This window comes from Oreochromis niloticus, linkage group LG5, assembly GCF_001858045.2.
Source record: "Oreochromis niloticus isolate F11D_XX linkage group LG5, O_niloticus_UMD_NMBU, whole genome shotgun sequence".
In the NCBI taxonomy this organism is placed as follows: Eukaryota; Metazoa; Chordata; class Actinopteri; order Cichliformes; family Cichlidae; genus Oreochromis; species Oreochromis niloticus.
In genome coordinates, this window is record NC_031970.2 from 8,328,530 (window position 1) to 8,355,489 (window position 26,960).

General features: G+C 40.3%; 2 protein-coding genes and 2 long non-coding RNA genes across 11 annotated transcripts; 2 read left to right on the top strand and 2 right to left on the bottom strand.

Annotated features, from left to right (window-relative positions):
• Positions 1-871: 871 nt before the first annotated feature.
• On the bottom strand, positions 872-16,266 carry LOC100691576 (N-acetyltransferase 8). 7 transcript variants are annotated; one of them, XM_025907093.1, is made up of 4 exons: positions 5,187-5,239; positions 4,947-5,053; positions 3,246-3,384; positions 872-2,735 (listed from the first exon to the last, which is right to left on the bottom strand). In XM_025907093.1, exons 3-4 carry the CDS (start codon positions 3,304-3,306, stop codon positions 2,053-2,055), a joined length of 744 nt encoding a protein of 247 aa, XP_025762878.1. In that variant the 5' UTR covers positions 3,307-3,384; positions 4,947-5,053; positions 5,187-5,239; the 3' UTR covers positions 872-2,052. The 7 variants fall into 7 exon arrangements, with proteins under 7 accessions (XP_025762878.1, XP_025762877.1, XP_025762881.1 ...); XM_025907092.1 differs by having other exon boundaries at positions 4,958-5,246; XM_025907096.1 differs by lacking the exon at positions 3,246-3,384 and adding an exon at positions 4,201-4,859 and having other exon boundaries at positions 4,947-5,245.
• On the top strand, positions 5,531-6,478 carry LOC112846877 (uncharacterized). Its single transcript, XR_003220064.1, has 2 exons — positions 5,531-5,903; positions 6,081-6,478. It is a non-coding gene; the product is annotated as an uncharacterized LOC112846877 (long non-coding RNA).
• A 97-nt stretch (positions 16,267-16,363) lies between the features above and the next one.
• LOC112846878 (uncharacterized) lies at positions 16,364-18,971 on the top strand. Its single transcript, XR_003220065.1, has 4 exons — positions 16,364-16,575; positions 16,662-16,698; positions 17,183-17,293; positions 17,397-18,971. It is a non-coding gene; the product is annotated as an uncharacterized LOC112846878 (long non-coding RNA).
• Positions 18,972-19,109: 138 nt separating this feature from the next.
• Positions 19,110-22,930, bottom strand: LOC109202228 (N-acetyltransferase 8). 2 transcript variants are annotated; one of them, XM_019359020.2, is made up of 3 exons: positions 22,862-22,930; positions 22,615-22,721; positions 19,110-20,451 (listed from the first exon to the last, which is right to left on the bottom strand). In XM_019359020.2, the coding sequence occupies exon 3, from the start codon at positions 20,438-20,440 to the stop codon at positions 19,769-19,771; it is 672 nt and encodes a 223-aa protein (XP_019214565.1). In that variant the 5' UTR covers positions 20,441-20,451; positions 22,615-22,721; positions 22,862-22,930; the 3' UTR covers positions 19,110-19,768. The 2 variants fall into 2 exon arrangements, with proteins under 2 accessions (XP_019214565.1, XP_019214566.1); XM_019359021.2 differs by having other exon boundaries at positions 22,626-22,928.
• Positions 22,931-26,960: the final 4,030 nt, after the last annotated feature.

Genomic DNA, 26,960 nt, shown 5'->3' on the forward strand with positions numbered 1-26,960 from the left:
TATACACATATATATATATATATATATATATATATATATATATATATATACATATATATATATATAATATATATATATATATATACACATATACATATATATATATATATACATATATATATATATATACACATATACATATATATATATATATACATATATATATACATATATATATATATATATATATATATATACATATATATATATATATATACCAGCAGTGGCTCCAGCAGATCCCGGGAACAACATCGGAGATCTCTGTCCAGAAGAGCGCAGTCCTGGGAACAGCTAAGATACTGCGCAGGACCCTCAAGCTCCCAGGCCTCTGGTAGAGGACCCAAGCTTGAAGGATAAACCGCCCGCAGGGGCGTGCTGGGTGTTTTTTTTTTTGTTTTTTTTTATATATATATATAAATATGAAGACTACTAGAATACTAGAAGAATACTATACACACAAATATTGGTCTTTCCAGCACAGTTCCTACAATTTTCTGCCAATACTGATCAGTGTTGATTTAAATAATTGGTTCAGTTCTTAGAAAAACCATCAACCTGAAATCCACGTAAAACTGAATTTTACTGTACCGTGCCCAGGATACTCTATTTAGGATTCAAATATTTGGCACCCCCTAATGGTAAACTAGAAAAATAGGCAGACAACTCAAAAGTGTGTTTACACGAACAACAAAGTATCTCCTGAGCATAGAAAAATGCATATTTTGCTTCACTTAGAGGGGAATTAGTTTTCAGTACAGCATTGGAAAACACAAAAAAGGGAACAATGGGAGGAGTCCTTGTGGTCTTTTGCTAACTGCAGGAGATACTATGTTTTTCCTTTCTGGTCTGAAAAATGATAAATCAAACCACATAGAATTTTAAAATGTTGGAAGTTTTAATGAACACCATCTACAGCAGTCAGTGAGTTTCAAACTACTACCATTACCCATGAAAAGTTGTGCACTAGGTCATCTGTTATGGTTTCATATTCTGCGTCACAGTCTATCACAACATATTCTAGATGTAAAACTTGAGTTCACAAAGCATATTAGAAAATGTACTGTATTTACTTCCCAGCAGTGTTGTTGGTGCACACATATTTTAAACTCCTACTTTCTGGTATAAAAAGAAGTAAATACAGTACAATATCAGAAAATACTGATTTTCATCAAAAGAGCTTCAGTTTTACTTAGATCAATAGTGCCCTCTGCTGTTCACGTTCACATCTACAGTACAGGCTGGGGCACAACATACTGAATTTAGATTTGTGATTTAATTTTCAACATTATCAGTCTTAATAATCATGTCTTCATTTCATAAGCAAATATCTCAGTTATTCTGATTACATCAAGGAAAAAAGGTGTAAAACAATCGAATAGTTTAATCAGAATTTTAAGTCCACTCTAATGCATATAAATTCTCTACATTTACCTTTTAAAAGTTAATGTTTTTATTATTAATATTATTACGACATACAACATTTTTACATACTTTGTATCATGTGCTTACAATATGTTGTGTGTACTGTATCTCAGTTATGACATTTTAAAACGTTTCTCCAAATCTTGGCAATTAGTAGAATTAGTAGTAGAAAGTACATCAGACCTTCCTTCTCACATAACAAGGATGACGAATGAACACAGAGATTGTGAAACATTTTTTTTCCTTTCTTTTTTAAATGAATACAGCTGAAAGTGGTCAGTACAACTCATTACATTAAATTATTCTAATCATCACTGAAAAGTACACAATGTAAGGATTAACTGTTAGTGAATCTTGGTTCACGGGACTAGAGCTGCTAATTGGGCTTATGTTGTAACAGACAATTTTTTTAGGGCTTAAGGTGTAGTCAGAGAATATGTAAAGTACTCTATAAAGAGGAAACCAGAAGGTTTTAGTAACAACATCTTGCTCCTTACTTTCAGTTAAGTCAATTCACACCTGAACAACGTTTTGATTACAGTCAAGTTTAACCATTGCCAAATATTAAACCACTGTTAAAGAGGAGCAAAGCGTGAAAACAACACATTGCTAATGACTGTTATTTTTGATTTACAAGTATTTTTCCATCCTTATAATTGTGACCCTGGCCAGTGAAATGATCCAATGAGCTGCCAGTCCTTTGACATTAGACTGGACACGGTTAAACCCCACTTTGCTGTACAGAACCACGGCTGCCATTTGGGTGGAGGTAGTCTGCAACACCACCTTGGAGAAGCCCTGTTCTTTACAGAAGTCAACCGCGGTCTGAGTCAACCTAAAGCCGAGGCCCATCCGTCTATACTGTGGGGAAATGATCATTCTGAACATTTCCCCATACTTTTCTGTCCCACTGTGTTTAGCTACCACAGCCACCATACCAACAACCTGGGCTCTCGCTCCAACTCTGGCCTCAGCCACCCAGAAACAGTCATCAGGTCTGCTGAGGAAATTCCCAGGGATGTCCTGCATGTCGGTGCGAAGTCTCACCCTGACGACACTGGCATATACTTCATGACAGCAGTAGTAAATGAGACCTACCCAAGCTGCTAGGAACAGCACAGCCCCAAACACAGAGCCAAGAAGATAACCAACAACACACAGAGTCGGGGTGATGGTGAGGTAAAGGCGACTGGTCATGGCGTTATAGAAACATGGACGGATATGCTCCAAGATGCAATTACTGAAGAGGGTGAGCACTGTGTCCTTGTCTGCAGGACGGTACCGACGGATCACCAGCTGCATGACGAAAGTAACTACAAGGAAAATCATAAAACAGTGAGAAATGCTGTTGTTATTTGCACTAAATCACTGAGCATGACCCTTAAGGAAAATTATTTTTATTTTTTTTACTTAGTTTCCTTTTTTGTAATTTAATTTGATTTTATTAATTTTTTTAATGTGTAGTACTTTTTATGGTCGTGTTTAATACAACATTTAGCTGCCACGGGGCAATCTGCGCTAACTCGCTGACGGAGATTTGCCGCATTAATGCGGTTATGGCATTAACGTCATTTCGACGAGATCAACACTGACAGCACTATTTAATGTCTTTCTGGGTTAAATAGCTCTCGATTAGGTTTTTGTGCTTGGCATGACTTTCAGATTCAGTTATTTATGTTACAAACTTATCATTGAATCAATGTATTGTAAAAACAACACTCAGCAGCCACTTTATTACAGGTGATACAACTGCTTGTTGACATACATTTTTAGCCAATCACATGGCAGTGACTCAAAACTATTTGGCAAGTAAACATGCTCACAATATGCTGCTGATATAGCATCAGAATGGGGAAGAAAGGTAATGTGAGTGACTTTGAACATGGCAACATTGTTGGTGCAGAAACTACTGATCGACAAGGTCTTCCTATGCAGCCATCTCCAAGGTTTACATAGGGTGGTCTGAAAAAGAGAAAAGATCTAAGGAGTGCCAGTTCTCTGGGTGAAAATGCTTTGTTGATGGGAAAAGGCAGAGGAAAATGGCCAGACAGCTTTCAGCAGATAGGATAGCAACAGTAATTCAAATAACCACTTGTTACAACGAAGCTATATAGACGAGCATTTTTAAACATACTCCGCTATGAACAGAAAGCTGAGACTAAAGCGTCAGCAAAATTGGACAACACAATACTAGAAAAATGTTGCCTGGTCTAATGAATGTGTTTTCTTGCCACACTTAGGGCCCTTAGCACTGGCTGAGCATTATTTAAATGTCACAGCCTACCTGAGTATCATTGCTGACTCTTCACTAGCTGGGCCCACGTCCTCATTTTAGGTTTGACAGCGTTTTAGTAGGTAAAGGTGAATGCTTGGACATTAATTGAGGTGCGGTTTGGGGAAGGCCTCAAAGAGGACTGGTGATGGCTCCCGGGCCTGGCAGATCCCCGTGTACTAAATAGGAGTGAATAAGTTAAAGAACTGAGAACAAGGAGGGAGGGAGGGAGGGAGGGTGGGGCACGTGAACGAGAATGAACAGTTTGCAGAACTGGGGGGAACCTATATAGATGACAACGGGAAGGAGCGTGTTTGGAGGCGTGGTCCCGCTCCTGAAATTCCGATACATAATCTCCAATACTTGGGTAGTATTTATCACCACAGTGTACCAGTGCATCCTTTGATGGCAGCTTTCATCAGGATAAAGCACAATGTCATAAAACTCAAATCATCTCAAAGTGGTTAACAGTGAGTTCACTGTACTGAAATTGCCTCCACACTCACCAGGTCTCAATCCAACAGAGCACCTTTGGGATGTGGAAAGTTACATCCTAGATCTGCAGCTAACAAATCTGCATCAGAACTCTGTGATGCTATCATGTGAACGTGGACCAAAATCTCTTGAGAATATTTCCCACACCTCCTTGAATCTATGCCATGATGAATTAAGGCAGTTCTGAATGCAAATGCCAAACTGACCAAGTATTAGCAAGATGTACCTAATAAAGTGGCTGGTGAATGTAATCTGCAGATTGGTTCATAGTGAAGATGAGCAGTAGTTTCAGTTCTCAACTAAATAGCTGAAAGTCAGGTGTACCTGCTCAAAAATGTTCCTTTTTCCTTTTAACAAGACAACAATCTGATACATCTCTATCTTTGCCTTGATTTAAAATACTTCTCCACCACAGAACGTACTCGTTATTTTACAGTCTTTGCACTTTTAAATGCACGCGGCACGCCATAAGGACGAGCTAACGTGACGGTTTAATGGTATGTCATTACGTCATGGATATAATGGTATCAAATGTGTCTAAATGCCAGAAAACCCGTTACAAAGTGTCTGTACACACGATCACACTCACGTTACACCAAACTCAACTCATTCAGCTTCAGCACAGGCCTGTTCGTGCACCATCAACAGCTCTCTAACAGACCTTATCCAACTTAATAAAAAAACAACCCAAGAAACGATTATACGAGTTGCTGTGTAACAAATTTGTCTGCTAGCCATATTACAATCGCACAATTACCTCTGCCTTACGTTAGTGAACTTGCACAGGTTGATCCTTCACGGAGAAGAGCACACACGAAACAATGAAGAAGCGCAGCAACACCGTGAATCAGCTCAACTTCTAGACTGGTTAATAAAACACAAAAGCAGCACAAAGGCTTGACTCTCAGAGCCCATATAATACTTCGATGGGATAATTCGGTTCAAAGCACAGCTGTAAAAGTGTTAAACATTGTCTACTGTTACAGAAAAATGTTACACAAAGTCAACCATGCAGAAAGTTTTCCTAATCCACGCCATTATCACACGAAGGCAACGCGGAAGTGTCAAAAATCGCAAAAGCGGAATTTATGGTTCAGCGGGAGTAGCGCGTTTGCAGTCTGTTTGCATGGCAAGCCATTAGTGCCAAAATTCGCCACTTTTCTAACCCGTTTGATTAAGAAACGGCGTAAAAAACGCAGTTTAATTATTCAAAACGCCGAAAAAAACGGCGTTCTGTTTCGACAAACGCCGTTTTTTCCGACTCTCACATGGCGTCCTGAACGCACCATCCGAGTGACGTAAAAAGCGGCGTTCAAAGACAGACAGAAACGCCGTTTTTTCCGCCACTCGGCAGGAAACGCCGTTCATAGATGCATAAAAACGGCGTTTTTTACGGCGTTCTGTGCCAGCTGTAACGGCGTTTAAAACGGCGTTTTATTGAAATTATGCAGGGCACTCCCCATGGTTCCCTCATCCAATTACTTTCAACTCATTTCACCCAATCAAAGAAGAGGAAGTGCAGACCACACTAATGCATCACCAATTCACCTTGCTGCTAAGTGATTGTCTATTCAGTACCAGTGCTTGTCACAGTATTGACTTGTATTATAATCCCACTATGCATTTTGATGTGTTTAAGGCATGATCAAGCAAACAAACGACAGAATACTTTTTCTGAAACCTTAACTGTGGTACCTGTTATGGCAGCTAACAGGTAATGAGCAGAGCTAGCTCTGCTAATTTCTGAGCTTCTTTCTTATTTTCCTCTTTACTTCTCTTAACCTTTAACTTATGTCTTAGCAATCAGATTCTGCCGTCATGCATTACCGCTCTGTGCTAGTTATGTTGACTTTTCTCTTCTTTTGTCTTCTCTTTTTTCACCCGTATTTAGACACTCGGCGCATGGCTCCTTTGTTTACGTTAGGGATCAGCTGTTAGCGCTGCGCCCTGCAGCTGCGCTACCAGCAGACAGACCCTACGTCCCCAGTGAGGGAAGAGACAGGGGTGATGTCTCCCGAGAAGGACTCCTTACACACCATCTCTCCTTCCTGTAATCACTGTAAACGTGAGATCACTCCCTGATATGATTGAGGAGCTAATGACGCTAACCCGGTCACAGTGGCAGTACCCCGACACTGCCCGGTACTCCCTCTGTGAGTAGGCTGCCCGGCTTCCAGCTGCTGCGGCCGGACAAGACGAGAGACAGCGGTGAGAGGAAAGGAGGGGGACTGGGCAGTGTTTGTTAAAGACAGTTGTGGTATCCCTGGGCACATTGCTGTGAAAGAACAACTCTGCAACAGAGACATTGAGCTATTAGCCGTTAGCATCCGTGGAGGACATGAAGTAATTAAAAAAAAGAATCCATGTAACTTGGTTATGGCTTCTTTCTGATAACTGTAGATACAAATGGGCTGCAGTGTGCATTATCTTGACAAAAGTATAAGATACTGAACCCGCTGATATGATGTGGTGGAGGAATACAAATACCTGGACACCCACATATATACATTTGCTGAACTGGAAGATCAAAACAGAGGCTGTACACAAGCAGTGGATGGGCAGGCGGGTTTTTGAGAACAAGCTTGTGTGTGCACCAAAATGTTAATGACAGGTGTTCTGTCAGTTCAGGTGAGTGCAGTGCACTTTGATGTGTTCTTCTTGGATCAGGAGAGCAAGCTCTGTGATTGGCCGCACTTCGGAAGCTGTGGTGGAGAGGAAGTGAGTGAACAAACTGCCATGCATCATGGATATTCCTCTCAATCCACCTCATCAGGTACCTCTCTAAAATTTAAAAGTAGAATGGGAGGGAGAGCCTTCAGTTTTCAGGCCCCTCTTCTGTGGAACCAGCTTCCAGTTTGGATTCGGGAGACAGACACTATCTCTACTTTCAAGATTAGGCTTAAAACTTTCCTTTTTGCGAAAGCATATAGTTAGGGCTGGACCAGGTGACCCTGAATCCTCCCTTAGTTATGCTGCAATAGACGTAGGCTGCCGGGGATTCCCATGATGCATTGAGTTTTTCCTTTCCAGCCACTCACTATGTGTTAATAGACCTCTCTGCATCGAATCATATCTGTTATTAATTTCTGTCTCTCTGCCACAGCATGTCTTTCATCCTGTTTTCCTTCTTCACCCCAACCGGTCGCAGCAGATGGCCGCCCCTCCCTGAGCCTGGTTCTGCCGGAGGTTTCTTCCTGTTAAAAGGGAGTTTTTCCTTCCCACTGTCGCCAAAGTGCTTGCTCATAGGGGGTCATATGATATGATTGTTGGGGTTTTCTCTGTATTTATTATTGTGCGATCTATTGTACAATATAAAGCGCCTTGAGGCGACTTTTGTTGTGATTTGGCGCTATATAAATAAAATTGAATTGAATTGAATTGAATTAAAAGTGTGACTCAGGTCTGTTGCCCCAAAGGATACAGGAAATGCACTGATTTCCATGTCAGAATCATGTCTGTTTAATGCTCCATGATGATAACTTTCCTGTGAGCGTTTGAAGATCACTGACATCATGGCTTTTAGCCTCATTGTTTCTGCAAAGAGATTTCTCCAGTCACTGAATCTTTTGATAAAATATATTTTTATGCCTCTAGAGGATGGAATATTTTAAGTCTTTACAACTTTACACTTGGAAACATTATTCTGAAATTGTTGCACAATTTGTTAATGGAGTTTTGTTGCAGATTGATCAACCTCTGCCCATATTTCCTCCAGAGCAACTCTGCTTCTCTAAGATGCTCTTTTAATATATAATCATGTAACTGACCTGTTACTTTTAAAATATCCCTGCAGCTGTTTCTTTTTAGTACCACTTTTTCCAGCCTTCTCTTGCCCCATCCCAACTGTTTTGAAACATATTGCTGCCATCAAATTAAAATGGACTTATTTTTAACGACATAGTCTCAGTGTAAACATTTGACATGTTTTCTATGTTCTACTGTGAACAAACTTTGCCTTTCACATTTGCAAATCACTGCTTGCTCTTTTTTTTTATTCACATTTTACACTGGAGTCCAGTATTTTCAGAACTATGTTTGTACAAAGCAAAACATAATGTGCTCGGTGTAAACTGTCACAACATCAAACACACGCTAAACCACTTTATATCTACTACACTATACTGAGCCACTTCAAGACCTACTATACACTTTTTTAGTTTTTAATTATTTACTGTCACTGCCTTATAGTTGTATTTATCAATATCAACAGCTGTAACTTTTAGATTAATCAAGTTGACTTTATCGAGATTCAGTTTCAGTTGTATACTTTCCATTTCACAACTTCCATCTTATACACTTTAAAAATCACTCAACATTTTTATTGTCAGTGTCACACAGCTCGTTCTTGTATCTCCACTACTCAATGGTACATAGTAAACACGTATTATAACTTTTCACATTATATGTATCCAGTCACCTAGATATTTTGAAGTCTTTCCACTTGCTGCTATTATGTTTCAGTCATTAATTGAACTGTCTCAGTGATATGTGGAGTCCAGAAAGTATATTAAGCCAGAGATGAGTTCAATACCATGACTCCCTCTGGTGCCAGTTAGTGGATTAAATAGTTCTACCACTTGCTCCATCATCGGTCCGTCCAGAGTAAATTCAATGTCTGGCACAGTAATCCTCTCAGGCCAGTCGACTAGCAGTCCCAGCTCATCTGTACCATGAGCACCACCACCACCAGAGTCAGTACTTAAGCCCTGAGCAGCAGACGTCTCACTCTCAGTGGCTGTCACACTACCATCAGCTGTCCCACCAATAGTCCCATCAGCAGCAGCTGCTCTAGTCTGAAAGATGTCCTGCATGGCAGTTGAGGCTCGGCCCTGTTGCTGGAGGCTGCCTCGGACAAAAATCTGTAATGGGCTCAAGTGTCTCTCTGTCCGCAAGCCATGATTGTTCCACTGTTGAGTGAAGTCTTTCAAATCTCTGTTGATCCTTGGGAGATAGATGTAATGGAGAGCCCAAAGGTGCATTTCATTGTCAATGTCAATGATGCCTTCCTCCTCCAGGTGGTGAAATAAATCACAGTAGACATTGGTCATTCCTCGCCACAGATCACCTCAGAGCCTCTCAATTCTCTGATAATGGGTACTCCTTCCTCGTAGGGCACTTCCACGATCAAAGCCTCTGAAAATGTTCATCATCAGGGAGACAGCATTGTTTTCCCCTCCTCTGTCTGTCCGGACCCTCGAGGGTACACGATAGGATACCACGGCTCTGATGAAACTTGATAAAACGGTACTGCTACAGTTGTTGTTTGAGGCATGAAGGAAGACCACAAGACGACTGTATCCATCAATAGCCCCATGAATGACTATCCTCCACCTAAAACCGTGGTCCATAAGAAGAAAAATATTATTTCTGCTTTGTTATTGAAACAATGGAAAATACACTCTTAATTGATTTACATGGCACTATTACATGTCAAGTTTGAATTTTTCTCTGTATGTTGCTTGCGCTGTCTGTGTTCTCTCATCTTCCCCTTTAAACATAACCAGTTGTGTTAGAGGACTGCCCATCCCAGGGCCTGGCTCTAGTGGACGTGTCTTATTGTTCAACAATTATATTTGATGTAATGCTGAATTTCACTTTGGTCAAAATAGGTGTTCAACAAATCAGTGTGGTTGGTTACCGTATTAGCTTGTGATTTCCATCAATGTGCCACAATGAGTTTGGACCTGCAACCTGATATGTTCTTCGTTCTGGTCTCCGCAAAACTGCTCTAAGGGCAGCTGCTCCAGGATTCATCCGTAACATGCTTGCTCAAACCCTCCTTCGCTGTACACGTAGTCCACGTACTCGCAGGGAGGCTCTGACAGCCTCAGGACCAGTTTGTTCATTGCCAGCAACAATGTCCTGCACATGTTCATCCAAGGCACTGTCAGTCAGTTCCGCATACATTGATGCACGGGTGAAATGACACTGTCTGAAATCAGACAAAAAAAAAACATGATTATTTTATCACTACCATAACAACACACTTCATTACTTGACTAGTGGTGCACATTCAAATAAACTTATTTTTACAAATTCACAATACCATTTAATTTGAATAAACAGTGAGTGTGTGTCACAAAGAACTGAAAGTCACACTGGTTTCAAAAGTCACTGACCACAGACGTCTTCGAATTGTACGAAGTGAAACATTCAAAATATCAGCCATCTGAGGTGCAGTGAATCCACATGACTTCAGGAATGAAAGCTGTTCCCGAGTGATAAGGTAAAGGGATCTTCCTCTACCTCTGTTGAAAACCACTGGTGCCTGGTATCCAAAACAGCCTGAAAATATATAAGCGTTTGGTGTATTTGGAAAATAGGTTAAGACAGAGTCATAATTTATTTCACACTTTTGATGAGTCAAGGAATCAACACAATATGTGCTTACCTTGTTGGCCATCGTGAGTAGACAGTTCGACCTCCTGAATCAATTCAGCCAAGTCACGCAGAAGTTGATCTGCCGCAGTTACATTGATCAGTCTTCCTCTTGCCCACTGAAGGCTTCTCTGCATTGTCTCCAACCTCAAAGATATCCAAAAATTACTTCTTAATTCATGTTATATTTTCAGGCCATATTCCCCTTAAACATTTTATGCAAGTTTAAATGTTAAATGTTTTCGATCTTGCTTTGATCATACCTCCTTAACGCTAACTGTAGCACATCTGGCCCAGCATCGTCCATCAGCAGCTGCCGTGTACAGTCATTAAGAATGTTCTTGCACCTTGAGATGAAAATCCTCCAGGCCATACTTTGTAATGGTCTGGTTGAGTCACAACTATTTTTCCACAGTGCCTGCTCTACTTGGGGTGCTGGCTGCTCTACTTCATCGCTCCTCTGAGGATCACCACCTGAGCCAAATCAAGCCAGCTGTATTTAAGACCACCATTCACAACCAGTCTTTGCCATATTATCTGTTAACCTATGTTAGTTATTGGCCTCACGTTGCTCAAAGCTCTATCAATCAATCTTTATTTATAAAGCACTTTTCATACAAAAAATGTAGCACAAAGTGCTTTACATGGTTAAAAGCAGCCCACCCCACCCACCCACCCACCCTCCCACACACACACACACACACACACACACACACACACTCACACTTAAAGAGTAAGTTTAGTACTCTAGTACTTACCTCTCTTTTGATGTCGTCTTAGTTACTTCCTGGACAACCTTTCACACTCGCAATAACCCCACTCCCCTGGACATGGATCCTCATTTGCTCCTCAACAGCTGATAACCTCTCACTCTTTTTTATCCATTCGTGCATTACTCCACCTGCAAACAAGTAAGACTGTTCAGACTGCCTATTTGGATCTTTTCTGAACTTCTTCCAAGACCCTCCTGACTCTGCTCTCCCTCTCTTGCAGTACCTGTAGAGGCTATGCCTACACTTGAAGCCACTGAAGGGTTTGATGGCAGGGGTGAGGCAATGTAACTGTTATGAATTAAACTTGTAACAGCCCAACTCAAGCTATACTTGTCTTGTACGGTTAAGATTGTTTTTGTATTCATCATTTTTATTTGCTTCTCTTTATCCAATGTCATTTATCATAACAGCGCAGAGTTTACAAACTGCTTGTTCTGACCAAAAACACCTGGCTTGAGTTACGTTTATCTTAAATACATTTCCATAAATACACCATATGTTAAAACACAAAAGGTGACCCGTAGCGGCACACATAAGGTAACAACACAAAAATGGGTCGCACAGTGCCGCTCCACCATCAACTCTCACACCACTGTTTCACTTGCCGAGCTCCAGCAGCCACAGATCATGTTACTGTTCCCTCGAGTATGAACTACCGTAGTCCATGTTCACAGCATTTTGCTCCTAGTTGTAGAACTCAAAGTTAACATTCATGCATTCTAGCCTTGTTTTTAATTTTACCTTTTGCATCACATACACATACTTGTCTGTTTTTTTCTATTTTATTACTATATTTCTATTTCTATTGTACAGCACTTTGGTCTACCAGGTGTGTTTGTAAAGCGATATATAAATAAATGATGATGATGATGATGTAAAGAACGTTTTCTGTTAACTTCACTCTGAGCCTGCGCTTGAATCTGCTCCTGAGTACACCTACCGTTTCTCGTTGTTTAAGAAAGAGAGTTCGATTATAGTCTTAGTCATTTACAGTGATACGATAGTTGTAGGACATACCCTGCTTGCTGGTGTTTTTTCATAGACAAACTTGGACTATATTAGAAATCTATATATTACTGTGATCCTACAAAGACAAAAATTTAAATTATTACTTTCAACAGGTTTCTATATTTAAATAAATCAAAAATTCCATGTTAGTCTTATGAAAAATGTGACTGAGTACTTTTGGAAACAATCTGTCATCACTGTAAGTATTGAGACTGTGAACAGTTACAGAATACATCTGAAATAAATGTCAGATTCTAACAGGTTATAGTTCTGTTAATAGAGCTTTTGAATCTACTCTTCATACATATTCCTATCTTTAATAACAGTATGTCAATGATGTCAACCAATATTTTCATATTTCAAATACACAGCCAAGTTAAAAATTTGAATCTCCAAATCTTCTACTCTGCATATCTGAAAAATCAGTTTTGATAATGTTACAATTCCATTGTTAAATTTTCCCATCTATGTTATTCATCTTTGTTTATTTTAAATGCTGTCATAAGTTTTTATTTTTTTCCAACTTATTAAAAAAATGAACATGGTCTACATTGTTTTGTTCACTTGAATAAAACGACATTTTTGTATCGTACTCTGGGTTCTTGAAGACCACGCTGTCTTTTAACTTTATTCTTTATTTTCTGCATATACTGTTGTTTATTCATTTCTTTACTCTTTGAGGCTGTTCTCCTGCCATCCTGTGTTCCTAGTGCAAAGTCTGCATTTCTGTGTCCTATCTTTAGTTGGTTACTGCTTTATATTGTTGACCTCTAGTCTTTTGTGCACTTGCTTTTGCTTCCACTGGTCATACTTGTTTGATTCAATTCACCTGTGTCTTGTTTCTCCCAGCTGCGTCCTCTCTCCCTAATCAATATTATTATCTCTCTTCACTGTGGATTTGCCGCACTCATATTTAAGGTCAGTTTTCAGTTAATGGATTTTGTCTTTCAGTCTGCAGTGTCGGGTTTACTGACTGCTTAACAGTCTCATGTGGCTCTTTGTATAGCCCACTGTATTACTAAATCCTGGTATTGTAGATACAACTACACATGCGTTTAAAAAGGCACATGCGTGCTTATAAGGATGAACATCAAAAGCTGAAAATTCGGAACATCTGTCACGATCTAATTCAGATGAGTTTACTGAAATTGCAACTTGGTGTTGCACTATGACTTCATGGTTTGACAGTCTGTTAATCCTGCTTACTGGAAAAAGGCTCTTGGGATAATTACTCCGCTGTAGAGTTAAATGACTAAGTTTCTCCCATTGAACATATTGTATTATATGTATTATATTCAGCACTTACGCACAACCATACCGGAAAATCAATGCGTCAATGGTGACCGAGGCGACGGCAAGGCTAAGGCTAGCTTTGTAACGGAATATAACAAAAGTATGAAACGAAAATGTGTTCTTTGTTGCTGGACTGTAAGATGAAAGTAGACACAATTTCGGGCTCCTACATTTTGTCAGAAACTGTAAATTAATGAGTTTTTTACTGTACTGGAAATAAGAATAGAAGAAAATGTATTCATTCTTACCTTATACTAATCGTGGTGAAGGCCAGTGCAGTGCAGGAACTTATATGCCTTCTCGGGTGAATTCCGCTGAGAGTAAACGTAATGTCCCGCTCTACTGTACAAGACTTGTGAATGGTTACCTGGAGGGATGTACCACTGTGAGAGGGGTGCTACGGAATAGTCCAAGTGATCGCTGCTTTAATTTCCCGGTCAACTATACATAAATTGCACGTCGACATGAAATAAAAAGCATTCTGTCATTTATTTGCTTGATTATGCCCTCCGCGAAGCATCTCTGCACTGCACACTAAGTGCTGCACACAGGGACAAGGCACACTAGGTTACGATCAGATCTTCCCTGGGCAGGGGGAGTTGATGAACTGTATGCCACTTTTTCATTGGCATACATTAAGTACAATGTTTTATTGCCTACGGTGGGGCAGGTCACATACTGGGTGAAGGTGGGCAGTGTGGAGTCCAGCGAGACATGATTAAAGTCCCCTGATATTAGAAGAAGAGCTCTCGGAGATTGCGTTTGCAGTCTGCGGACCACAGAGAGTCACAGGCTGCCTCCACGGATGCTAACGGCTAATAGCTCAATGTCTCTGTTGCAGAGTTGTTCTTTCACAGCAATGTGCCCAGGGGTCCCACAACTGTCTTTAACAAACACTGCTCAGTCCCCCTCCTTTCCTCTCACCGCTGTCTCTCGTCCTGTCCGCCCGCAGCATCTGGAAACCGGGCAGCTCCACACTCATGTCCGGAGTTTGCGGTGTTAGCCAGGACTCCGTTAGCATCATAATGTTACACTGCGGTAGCGCAGCGCTAATAGCTGATCCCTCAAGTAAACAAACGACCCATGCGCCACAAAGTTAAGGTCTTGTTACAGAAAAAGCATTCCGTCATTTGCTTGTTTGATCATGCTTTAAACACATCAAAATGCATAGTGGGTAACAAGCACTGGTACCGAATAGGCAATCACTTAGCAGCAAGGTGAATCGGTGATGCATTAGTGTGGTCTGCACTTCCTCTTCTTTGATTGGGTGAAATGAGTTGAAAGTAATTGGATGAGGGAACCATGGGGAGTGCCCTGCATAATTTCAATAAAACGCCGTTTTAAACGCCGTTACAGCTGGCACAGAACGCCGTAAAAAACACCGTTTTTATGCATCTTTGAACAGCGTTTTCTGCCGAGTGGTGGAAAAAACGGCGTTTCCGTCTGTCTTTGAACGCCGCTTTTTACGTCACTCGGATGGTGCGTTCAGGGCGCCATGTGAGAGTCGGAAAAAACGGCGTTTGTCGAAACAGAACGCCGTTTTTTTTGGCGTTTTGAATAATTAAACGGCGTTTTTTACGCCGTTTCTTAATCAAACGGGTTAGAAAAGTGGCGAATTTTGGCACTAATGGCTTGCCATATATTTGGGGGCTGGCCAGTAGTGATGGGATTTCCGGCTCTTTTTACAGATCCGGCTCTTTTGGCTTGACTCACTAAAAAGAGCTGGCTCTTTCGGCTCCGGGCCGGCTCTTCAAGTTGTTTTGTTGCTTTAATTAATTTATTATTAATAATAATATAAAATTATGCACAAAAGGAATTACTAATGTAAAAAAAAGAAGTGGTTTTATTTATATATGTTTATATATAAATATATGCGGTGGCCCCTAGAGACAAAGCACGTACAAACTCCAAAACACATTTCTAACATTAACTGAACTTCCAAAACAGAGCTATCTAGATCACTTACTTTACGCAATTGAAAGCATATGTGTATTGTTTGTGTATTTATACACAAGCACTCATATATATTCAAATAATTTAAAAAAAAAAAAAGTTCATTCACCTGTTACTACCACACACCAAATCCGGTCGTTGGTACTTGCTGGCTTGTGTAGCCACTAGGTAACAAAGCTCAACACTGCCCCTAGCATCCTGGAGCACTTCTGTTATGTTTTGTACGTGTTTTGATTTTTATGTGCTTCTGAGTTTGTACGTGCTTCGGAGTTTTTACGTGTTTTGGAGTTTTTACGTGTTTTGCAGTTTTTACGTGTCTTGGAGTTTTTACGTGCTTTGTCTCTAGGGTCCACCGTAAATATACTTTTATTTATCCACTCCGCACAAAATGTAATAAATAAATCATATAATACATAAACCAACTATTCACATTTCAACTTTTAACTATTTAAATTTTCAGCTTTTTCCTTTTAAACAAATTTAAAGTGAAACAACGCAAAACACTGCAAACCACAATACAATTAAATATAAATTAAAATATGAAAACAAAAAGAAGATGCACATTCTCTGTCATTTGGGCCTGCATGAATAAACTTTCTGAATCCTTTATCATCTGCAACTGAAAATAGTTGTGGATGATTACTATACCTTTCTAATGTGATGTTGTTGTCCCTGGCTCTCTTTCTCTCTCTTTCCCTCCGGCTCTCATCCTGTGCTACTGCGAGTGTAACTACCGCCCCTCCCCCCTCTTCCCAGCGCAAAGCACAAGGCTTGTGTGCGGAGTAACGCAGGAAAAAAGTGCGAGAGAGAGGGTGAGAGGAAGAAAAAAACAAACACGGGAGCCGGTTCGCGTCGTTCACGTCAAAGACACGGATCTAAGAGCCATTTTGTTCGTGACCGACACATCACTACTGGCCAGTCTATCAGCAGAGAGCATGTGAACGCTGGCGACTGTGTGAACAACTCGCAATCAATATTTCTGTGAGTTACCTTCAACAAACTGAAATACAGCTCATGGCTATCATCAACAGGTTTACGTGACTTTTCGTACATTTATCTTCTGACAGAGACCAAATAATGGAAAAACAAGTCCTTTGAAGAGCGGTAAAATACTGACACAAGATGGCTGCTGTCAAATATGATGAAACAGGAGCCACATGCATGCTACTGTACACATGCAACATACCTCACATACTTAGAAATTTCCACTCCCTTTGTTGTTTCCAGTATTTATTGATGTGGGATATATGCACAAGCAACCTACAGATCATCATGTGTTTAGCTTCGACCGCTCAACCAGCTCTTCTCATTTTACATGCAAAATTAGTCTCTGTTTGAATTGCAATAATTACATTTAATATATCTAATAAATACACGTTGAGTATAATTGTTCTGTTACTTTTTAATGTCATTTTACTTCTTAAGTTTAGTAAGTTAGTTTATAGACAAAAAATAAAGTAACATTAATTACCTAACCACTCTTAGAGTTACACCCATCTGGAAGCATCAAAGATAGGTACACAAGTGAGTAAAACGACTGAGATGCTCTTTTTAAACCCTGATTCGGCACTCGTTTTGTTGTTTACAGTTTAATCCATAGCCAAGAAACAAGACGCCATTTTGCTTCTTGCCTTACAAATTTACATTTAAAGCACCTTGCTGCTAACATAGTTACCTGCATATACCAATTTGTCTACAGGTAAGGTTGTGACTTACAGTTTAGCATAAGTTTTGCACATAAAAATACTTTTCAATTGATATAGTAATTGGTAGTAATAGTTTCCAATTTCTAACTGCTACAGGAGATACAACCAGTTTTTTTATTTCATTTCACTCTGGCAAGGATGACATGCCATCTCCAGGACCTCACTGTTTTAACACTGTGGTGGAGTCGAGCAAGGGATGGATCGAGCAGTGGGTTCGGGGGACGGTACCTGCACAGCTGAGGTCCATCACACAAACCACGCCTTCCCTATTTCAGTAGCTGCTAGGTCCCAGAAGAGATGTCTGAGGTTTGGAGAGGACAGCACTGAGCGGGAGCGCGCTGGAAAATATACAGCCTAAAACAAACTGCCATGTCTTATGGTCCTTGTGTCACAAACACATTTAACAGGTCTCACTCAGGTTCATCCCCTCAGTTGGCAGCAGAGCAGTAAATTAAAGTTAATCCAGGCACACCTGGTTCATTTTTTTATCTTCATACCTGTGTGTAATCAGATGTGAAAAAAAATATTGACAGCAGTGAGCATGTTCACGTGGCAGCTGATTTGTGGCATGAGTGAAGACAGTAAAGTTACCATAAGGCCACAAAGAAAGTATGATTGAAATGAACCTTAATTTTCTTTAAATGAAATAATATTTTATTCTGTATAAGATGGTCTGTTACATAACAATCATCTTTTGTGTGACACATATATCAAAGGCTGTTTTTATCCTTGTCTTTTATATCTGGAGCCTGTTTTCTGTCACTGATGTAGATCATGCAGAAAAGTGGCATATTAACCCCTCATCATTCAGGTGTTCAGTAACCTGACACATATGGCGTGCCCTCAGAAATGAAACACAAAATGACTAGAAGAATACTATACACACAAATATTGGTCTTTCCAGCACAGTTCCTACAGGTTTCTGCCAATACTGATCTATGTTGATTTAAATAATTTGTTCAGTTCTTAGAAAAACCATCAACCTGAAATCCACGTAAAACTGAATTTTACTGTACCGTGCCCAGGATACTCTATTTAGGATTCAAATATTTGGCACCCCCTAATGGTAAACTAGAAAAATAGGCAGACAACTCAAAAGTGTGTTTACACGAATAACAAAGTATCTCCTGAGCATAGAAAAATGCATATTTTGCTTCACTTAGAGGGGAATTAGTTTTCAGTACAGCATTGGAAAACACAAAAAAGGGAACAATGGGAGGAGTCCTTGTGGTCTTTTGCTAACTGCAGGAGATACTATGTTTTTCCTTTCTGGTCTGAAAAATGACAAATCAAACCACAAATAAAATGTTGGAAGTTTTAATGAACACCATCTACAGCAGTCAGTGAGTTTCAAACTACTACCATTACCCATGAAAAGTTGTGCACTAGGTCATCTGTTATGGTTTCATATTCTGCGTCACAGTCTATCACAACATATTCTAGATGTAAAACTTGAGTTCACAAAGCATATTAGAAAATGTACTGTATTTACTTCCCAGCACTGTTGTTGGTGCACACATATTTTAAACTCCTACTTTCTGGTATAAAAGGAAGTAAATACAGTACAATATCAGTAAATACTGATTTTCATCAAAAGAGTTTCAGTGTTACTTAGATCAATAGTGCCCTCTGCTGTTCACATCCACATCTACAGTACAGGCTGGGGCACAACATACCGAATTTAGATTTGTGATTTAATTTTCAACATTATCAGTCTTAATAATCATGTCTTCATTTCATAAGCAAATATCTGTTATTCTGATTACATCAAGAAAAAAAGCGTAAAACAATTGAATAGTTTAATCAGAATTTTAAGTCCACTCTAATGCATATAAATTCTCTACATTTACCTTTTAAAAGTTGTTTTTATTATTAATATTATTACGACATACAACATTTTTACATACTTTGTATTATGTGCTTACAATATGTTGTGTGTACTGTATCTCAGTTATGACATTTTAAAACGTTTCTCCAAATCTTGGCATTTAGTAGAAAATAATTCAGACATTATACATCAGACCTTCCTTCTCACATAACGAGGATGATGAATGAACACAGAGATTGTGAAACATTTTTTTTCCTTTCTTTTTTAAATGAATACAGCTGAAAGTGGTCAGTACAACTGATTACATTAAATTATTCTAATCATCACTGAAAAGTACACAATGTAAGGATTAACTGTTGGTGAATCTTGGTTCACAGGAGTGGAGCTGCTAATTGTGCTTATGTTGTTAACAGACATTTTTTAGGGCTTCAGGTGTAGCCAGAGAATATACATAGTGCTCTATAAAGAGGAAACCAGACGGTTTTAGTAATAACATCTTGCTGCATACTTTTTTTCTAAGTTACACCTAAACAAGGGGGTTTTGATTACAGTCAAGTTTAACCATTGCCAAATATTAAACCACTGTTAAAGAGGAGCAAAGCATGAAAACAATACATTGCTGATGAGTGTTATTTTTGATTTACAAATATTTTTCCATTCTTACAATCGTGACCCTGGCCACTGAAATGATCCAATGAGCTGCCTGTGCTTTGATATGAGACTGGACACGGTTAAACCCCACTTTGCTGTACAGAACCACGGCTGCCATTTGGGTGGAGCTAGTCTCCAGCACCACCTTGGAGAAGCCCCGTTCTTTACAGAAGTCAACCGCGGTCTGAGTCAACCTAAAGCCGAGGCCCATCCGTCTATACTGTGGGGAAATAATCATTCTGAACATTTCCCCATACTTTTCTGTCCCACTGTGTTTAGCTACCACAGCCACCATACCAACAACCTGGGCTCTCGCTCCAACCTCGGCCTCAGCCACCCAGAAACAGTCATCAGGTCTGCTGAGGTAGTTCCCAGGGATGTCCTGCATGTCGGTGCGAAGTCTCACCCTGACGAAGCTGGCATATACTTCATGACAGCAGTAGTAGATGAGACCTACCCAAGCTGCTGGGAACAGTACAGCTCCAAACACAGAGCCAAGGAGATAACCAACAACACACAGAGTCGGGGTGATGGTGAGGTAAAGGGGACTGGTCATGGCGTTATAGAAACATGGACGGATATGCTCCAAGATGCCAATGCTGAAGAGGGTGAGCACTGTGTCCTTGTCTGCAGGACGGTACCGGCGGATCACCAGCTGCATGATGAAAGTAACTACAAGGAAAATCATAAAACAGTGAGAAATGCTGTTGTTACTTAAACTAAATTAGTAAGCATGACCCTTAAGGGAAATTATTTTTATTTATTTTTTACTTAGTTTCCTTTTTTGTAATTTAATTTGATTTTATTAATTTTTTTAATATGTAGTACTTTTTATGGTCGTGTTTAATACAACATTTAGCTGCCATGGGGCGATCTGCGCTAACTCGCTGACGGAGATTTGCCGTGTTAATGCGGTTATGGCATTAACGTCATTTCGACGAGATCAACACTGACAGCACTATTTAATGTCTTTCTGGGTTAAATAGCTCTCGATTAGGTTTTTGTGCTTGGCATGACTTTCAGATTCAGTTATTTACGTTACAAACTTAACATGGAATCAATCTATTGTAAAAACAACACTCAGCAGCCACTTTATTACAGGTGATACAACTGCTTGTTGACATACATTTTTAGCCAATCACATGGCAGTGACTCAAAACTATTTGGCAAGTAAACATGCTCACAATATGCTGCTGATATTCAAACCAAGCATCAGAATGGGGAAGAAAGGTAATGTGAGTGACTTTGAACATGGGAAGATTGTTGGTGTAGAAACTACTGATCGACAGGGTCTTCCTTCCTGAAAAAGAGAAAAGATCTAAGGAGTGCCAGTTCTCTGGATGAAAATGCTTTGTTGGTGGGAAAAGGCAGAGGAAAATGGCCAGACAGCTTTCAGCAGATAGGATAGAAACAATAATTCAAATAACCACTTGTTACAACGAAGTTATATAGACGAGCATTTTTAAACATACTCGGCTATGAGCAGAAAGCTGAGACTAAAGCGTCAGCAAAATTGGACAACACAATACTAGAAAAATGTTGCCTGGTCTAATGAATGTGTTTTCTTGCCACACTTTGGGCCCTTAGCACTGGCTGAGCAGCTTTTAAATGTCACAGCCTACCTGAGTATCATTGCTGACTCTTCACTAGCTGGGCCCACGTCCTCATTTTAGGTTTGACAGCGTTTTAGTAGGTAAAGGTGAATGCTTGGACATTAATTGAGGTGCGGTTTGGGGAAGGCCTCAAAGAGGACTGGTGATGGCTCCCGGGCCTGGCAGATCCCCGTGTACTAAATAGGAGTGAATAAGTTAAAGAATTGAGAACAGTGAGGGAGGGTGGGGCACATGAACGAGAATGAACAGTTTGCAGAACTGGGGGGAACCTATATAGATGACAACCAGAAGGAGCGTGTTTGGAGGCGTGGCCCCGCTCCTGAAATTCCAATACATAATCTCCAATACTTGGGTAGTATTTATCACCACAGTGTACCAGTGCATGATGGCAGCTTTCATCAGGATAAAGCACAATGTCATAAAACTCAAATAATCTCAAAGTGGTTAACAGTGAGTTCACTGTACTGAAATTGCCTCCACACTCACCAGGTCTCAATCCAAGAGAGCACCTTTGGGATGTGGAAGGTTACATCCTAGATGTGCAGCTAACAAATCTGCATCAGAACTCTGTGATGCTATCATATCAACGTGGACCAAAATCTCTTGAGAATATTTCCCACACCTTGAATCTATGCCGTGATGAATTAAGGCAGTTCTTAATGCAAATGCCAAACTGACCAAGTATTAGCAAGATGTACCTAATAAAGTGGCTGGTGAATGTAATCTGCAGATTAGTTCATAGTGAAGATGAGGAGTAGTTTCAGTTTTCAACTAAATAGCTGAAAGTCACGTGTACCTGCTCAAAAGTGTTCCTTTTTCCTTTTAACAAGACAACACGGTAACAATCTGATACATCTCTATCTTTGCCTTGATTTAAAATACTTCACCACAAAACGTACTCGTTATTTTACAGTCTTTGCACTTTTAAATGCACGCGGCACGAGCTAACGTGATGGTTTAATATTATGTCATTACGTCATGGATATAATGGTATCAAATGTGTCTAAATGCCAGAAAACCCGTTACAAAGTGTCTGTACACACGATCACACTCACGTTACATCAAAGTCAACTCATTCAGCAACAGCACAGGCCTGTTCGTCCACCACCAACAGCTCTCTAACAGACCTTATCCAACTTAATAAATAGCAACACAAGAAACGATTATATGAGTTGCTGTGTAACAGATTTGTCTGATAGCCATATTACAATCGCACAATTACCTCTGCCTTACGTTAGTGAACTTGCACAGGTTGATCCTTCACGGAGAAGAGCACACACGAAACAATGAAGAAGCGCAGCAACACCGTGAATCAGCTCAACTTCTAGACTGGTTAATAAAACACAAAAGCAGCACAAAGGCTTGACTCTCAAAGCCCATATAAAGCCTCATACTTCGATGGGATGATTCGGTTCAAAGTACAGCTGTAAAAGTGTTAAATATTGTCTACTGTTACACAAAAATATTACACAAAGTCAACCATGCAGAAAGTTTTCCTAATCCACGCCATTATCCTGCAGAAATCACAACCTTCCAACAACCTGCGGGGCCGAAAAACGAAGGCAACGCGGAAGTGTCAAAAATCGCAAAAGCGGAATTTATGGTTCAGCGGGAGTAGCGCGTTTCTGTTTGGGGGCTGGCCAGTCTATCTGCAGAGAGCATGTGAACGCTGGCGACTGTGTGAACAACTCGCAATCAATATTTCTGTGAGTTTCCATCAACAAACTGAAATACAGCTCATGTTTGTCATCTCAGTAAGGCCTACTTTATACTTATGAAGTGAGCTGCATAGTCCACTGTTAACTTAGTTGCCAGTGTTGTATAAAAAAAAAGATAATCTGCTAAAAAGGGATTTGCACTTATGCCATTACTTGTGTAACAAAGATTCTTCTGTTATCTGTGGGAAGAATAAAACATCAAAGAAACATGCCTTTGTCTTCATACTCACAAGCAATGCAATCAGCTGATTTCAGTACAGCTTTTGAGAGAAGTCAGACTCATGGGCTCCATTTCTACCTGTTCATGTTTCAACAGTAGTATCATGTGGAGATCGCATTAGAGTCTCTTCGGGCTGGTTTCCATATTTGCTTTGTGTTGTTGACTTTGTGTTCATAAACACTACAAGAGGGATTGTATATGTGGCCTCATTTGAATAGGGATTTGTGTTGGTGTGTGGGACTGTAACCTTAGGTTTATAATGTTATCTGGTAATTGTGTGACAGTGCATTTCAGGCCATTTTATGGAGTAACAGGAAAGTAATGTAAAAAAATAGTGTACCAAACTACTTTCTTTGGCAGGTGATTAATTTAAGAAAAGGTAATACATGTCTAATACATTACCTGTACGGTCTACAGACATTGTACGCTACTTTTCATGATTAACAACCCCAAAAGTGGTTATGCTGTGCAAAAGTGTTTAAGGTAGGTGAGAAAAAGATTCTGTAAGCAAAGACAGCTTATAAAAATGGAAGTGTTAATCGTTTATTTTCATCAATCAACAAAATGCAGTGAATGAACAAAAGAGAAATCTAAATCAAATCAAGATTTGGTGTGACCACCTTTTGCCTTTAAAACAGCATCAGTTCTTCTGGGCACACTTGCACACAGGAACTCGGCTGATAGGTTGCTCCAAACATTTTGGAGAACTAACCACAGATCTTCTGTGGATGTATCCTTCCTCACATCCTTTTGTCTCTTCATGTAATCCCAGACACACTCAATGTTGTTGTGATCAGGGCTCTGTGGGGGCCATACCATCACTTCCAGTACTTCTTTTTCTTCTTTACGCTGAAGATAATTCTTAATGACTCTGGCTTTATGTTTGGGGCCAATAAACAATCATTTATATTTGTGAAAGCATTCTTTGTTTACAGCATTTTTTCACACCTGCCTAAAACTATTTCAGAGTGTGTATATATATATATATGTATATATATATGTATTGTTGGGAAATCAGTTTTACCCCGGTTCTTTTTTATTCCTCGGGCCTCCAGAGATGGCACCGGACCCAGTAGTCATTTTTACAAAATCTTTATTCATCTTCATTTAAGCATGCACTTCTAGAAGGGAAGACGAGGCCGGTGTCCCTCTGTAAAGATCTTCACCCCTTTGTTAGTTACACCCAGCTTTATAGAAGCGACCCCATCATAAATCCCCCACAATGTGCTGCAAACTCTGTGTCTGTGTCTATGTGCACGAGCACGTGAGTGCCTGTGCATGTGGATGTGTGAGTGTAACAGTTTAAGCACTGTGGGTGTGTGTCTCTTCCTAGGGGCCATAAAAACCATCTCCCTTCCAGACCACAGTTATCAAGTTACATGTTGAGACCCCCACACAGGTATCCTCTGGGGAATTTCCACTCAGCATTAACTCCTCTTTGTCTTACTTTCACAGTTCAACTGGGGAGGGTCTCCTAAGATCTACTCCTAAGTTCATGACACAGTCAGGCCTTTATTTATATCCAGGACAGTGTCAGTGTCTCTACCATAATTCTACATTCTATCTTAACACATTTCTAAACTCTAAAACAAACTAAACATTCCTACATGTCTAAACTGTAAAATAAGCTAAACATTTCTACAATATATATATATATATATCTATATATATCTATATCTATCTATATATATATATCTATCTATATATATATATATATATCTATATCTATATATATATATATATATATATATATATATACATATATATACATATATATATATATATCCTCCTGGTCTCATCCAGGAGGAGACAAGAAACATCCACGAATACATCACGAAGATGGCCCCAACTGACAGCGTGCTCAGTGAATACCTCAGGCAGCAGAAACCCAAGAAAGAGGAGGAAGGCGAGGAACCATCATGGAAGGACAGGCCCCTGCACGGTATGTACCACCGGCAGATAGAGGAGGTGGCTGATATACAGAAATCCTACCAGTGGCTGGACAAAGCTGGACTGAAAGACAGCACAGAGGCACTAATCATGGCAGCACAAGAACAAGCTCTGAGTACAAGATCCATAGAGGCTGGGGTCTATCACACCAGGCAAGACCCCAGGTGCAGGCTGTGTAAAGATGCCCCAGAGACAATCCAGCACATAACAGCAGGGTGCAAAATGCTAGCAGGCAAGGCATACATGGAGCGCCATAACCAAGTGGCCGGCATAGTGTACAGGAACATCTGTGCCGAGTATAACCTGGAAGTCCCGAGGTCAAAATGGGAGATGCCCCCAAGGGTGGTGGAGAATGACCGAGCTAAGATCCTGTGGGACTTCCAGATGCAGACGGACAAAATGGTGGTGGCTAACCAACCGGACATAGTGGTGGTAGACAAACAGAAGAAGACGGCTGTAGTGATCGATGTAGCAGTTCCGAATGACAGCAATATCAGGAAGAAGGAACACGAGAAGCTGGAGAAATACCAAGGGCTCAGAGAAGAGCTCGAGAGGATGTGGAGGGTGAAGGTGACGGTGGTCCCCGTGGTAATCGGAGCACTAGGTGCGGTGACTCCCAAGCTAGGCGAGTGGCTCCAGCAGATCCCGGGAACAACATCGGAGATCTCTGTCCAGAAGAGCGCAGTCCTGGGAACAGCTAAGATACTGCGCAGGACCCTCAAGCTCCCAGGCCTCTGGTAGAGGACCCGAGCTTGAAGGATAAACCGCCCGCAGGGGCGCGCTGGGTGTGGGTGTTTTTTTTTTATATATATACATATATATATATATATGTATATATATATATATATATGGGCCGGGCCGTCGCAGGACCACTGGGAACAATGGAACAGGCTAGACCTTCAGTTTTGCGTCACCAGCTGTCTCGGCGGAATTTTAATAAACTAAACCATCTGCTACTTGCTATCTAAAATATAACAGGACACTGGCATAAATTCTGAATCATCTCAAACTTCTGTTTACTTTGTTTTCCGTTTGACGTTTGTTCAGCTGTAATCTCAGCCAAACCAATTTACTCAGGAACAAATAAAACACTGAAAAAGGCTAAACAATAACATTTTTAAGTTATTTAAGTGACTTGTATATCATTTTAAACCTGAGTAGCGAAAGACCACGGGGGGTTTGAAAACAATGTGTTGGGAGTCTGCTGTTCTCTGCAGATCTAGTGAGCTTTGAACCCCCGGCTAGCTATCGATCTGATGGGTTACAGATGTCTCCAAAAACGTCGCAGCACTTTTGAAAATATGTGATGCCTTGATAAACCAAGCAGATATTTGAAGTTTACACAGATACATTCTCGCCTGAAAATATCTTAAGTTTATTTTGTAACCCAGAAAGAGTAATAAGAGTAAGATTAAAATTAAGTAGCTGCCGCCATTGTTGGAAACTGGAATTGGGTGGGCTGCGCTATGAATTCTGGGATTTGGTGGGCCGTGAAGCATACACGCGACCCATCCTTCAAATCTGGGGAAAACTAGGACGCATTTGATGGCCACATTTGGAGTCTACGAAGTTGGACAGCTTTCGACACGTCGCTGTGACTTAATCAGCCTACAAATGCGACCTCAGGAGGATACAACCTATGAATTTTGACATCCCCTTGCTGTCACCCTGCCTGGGTCA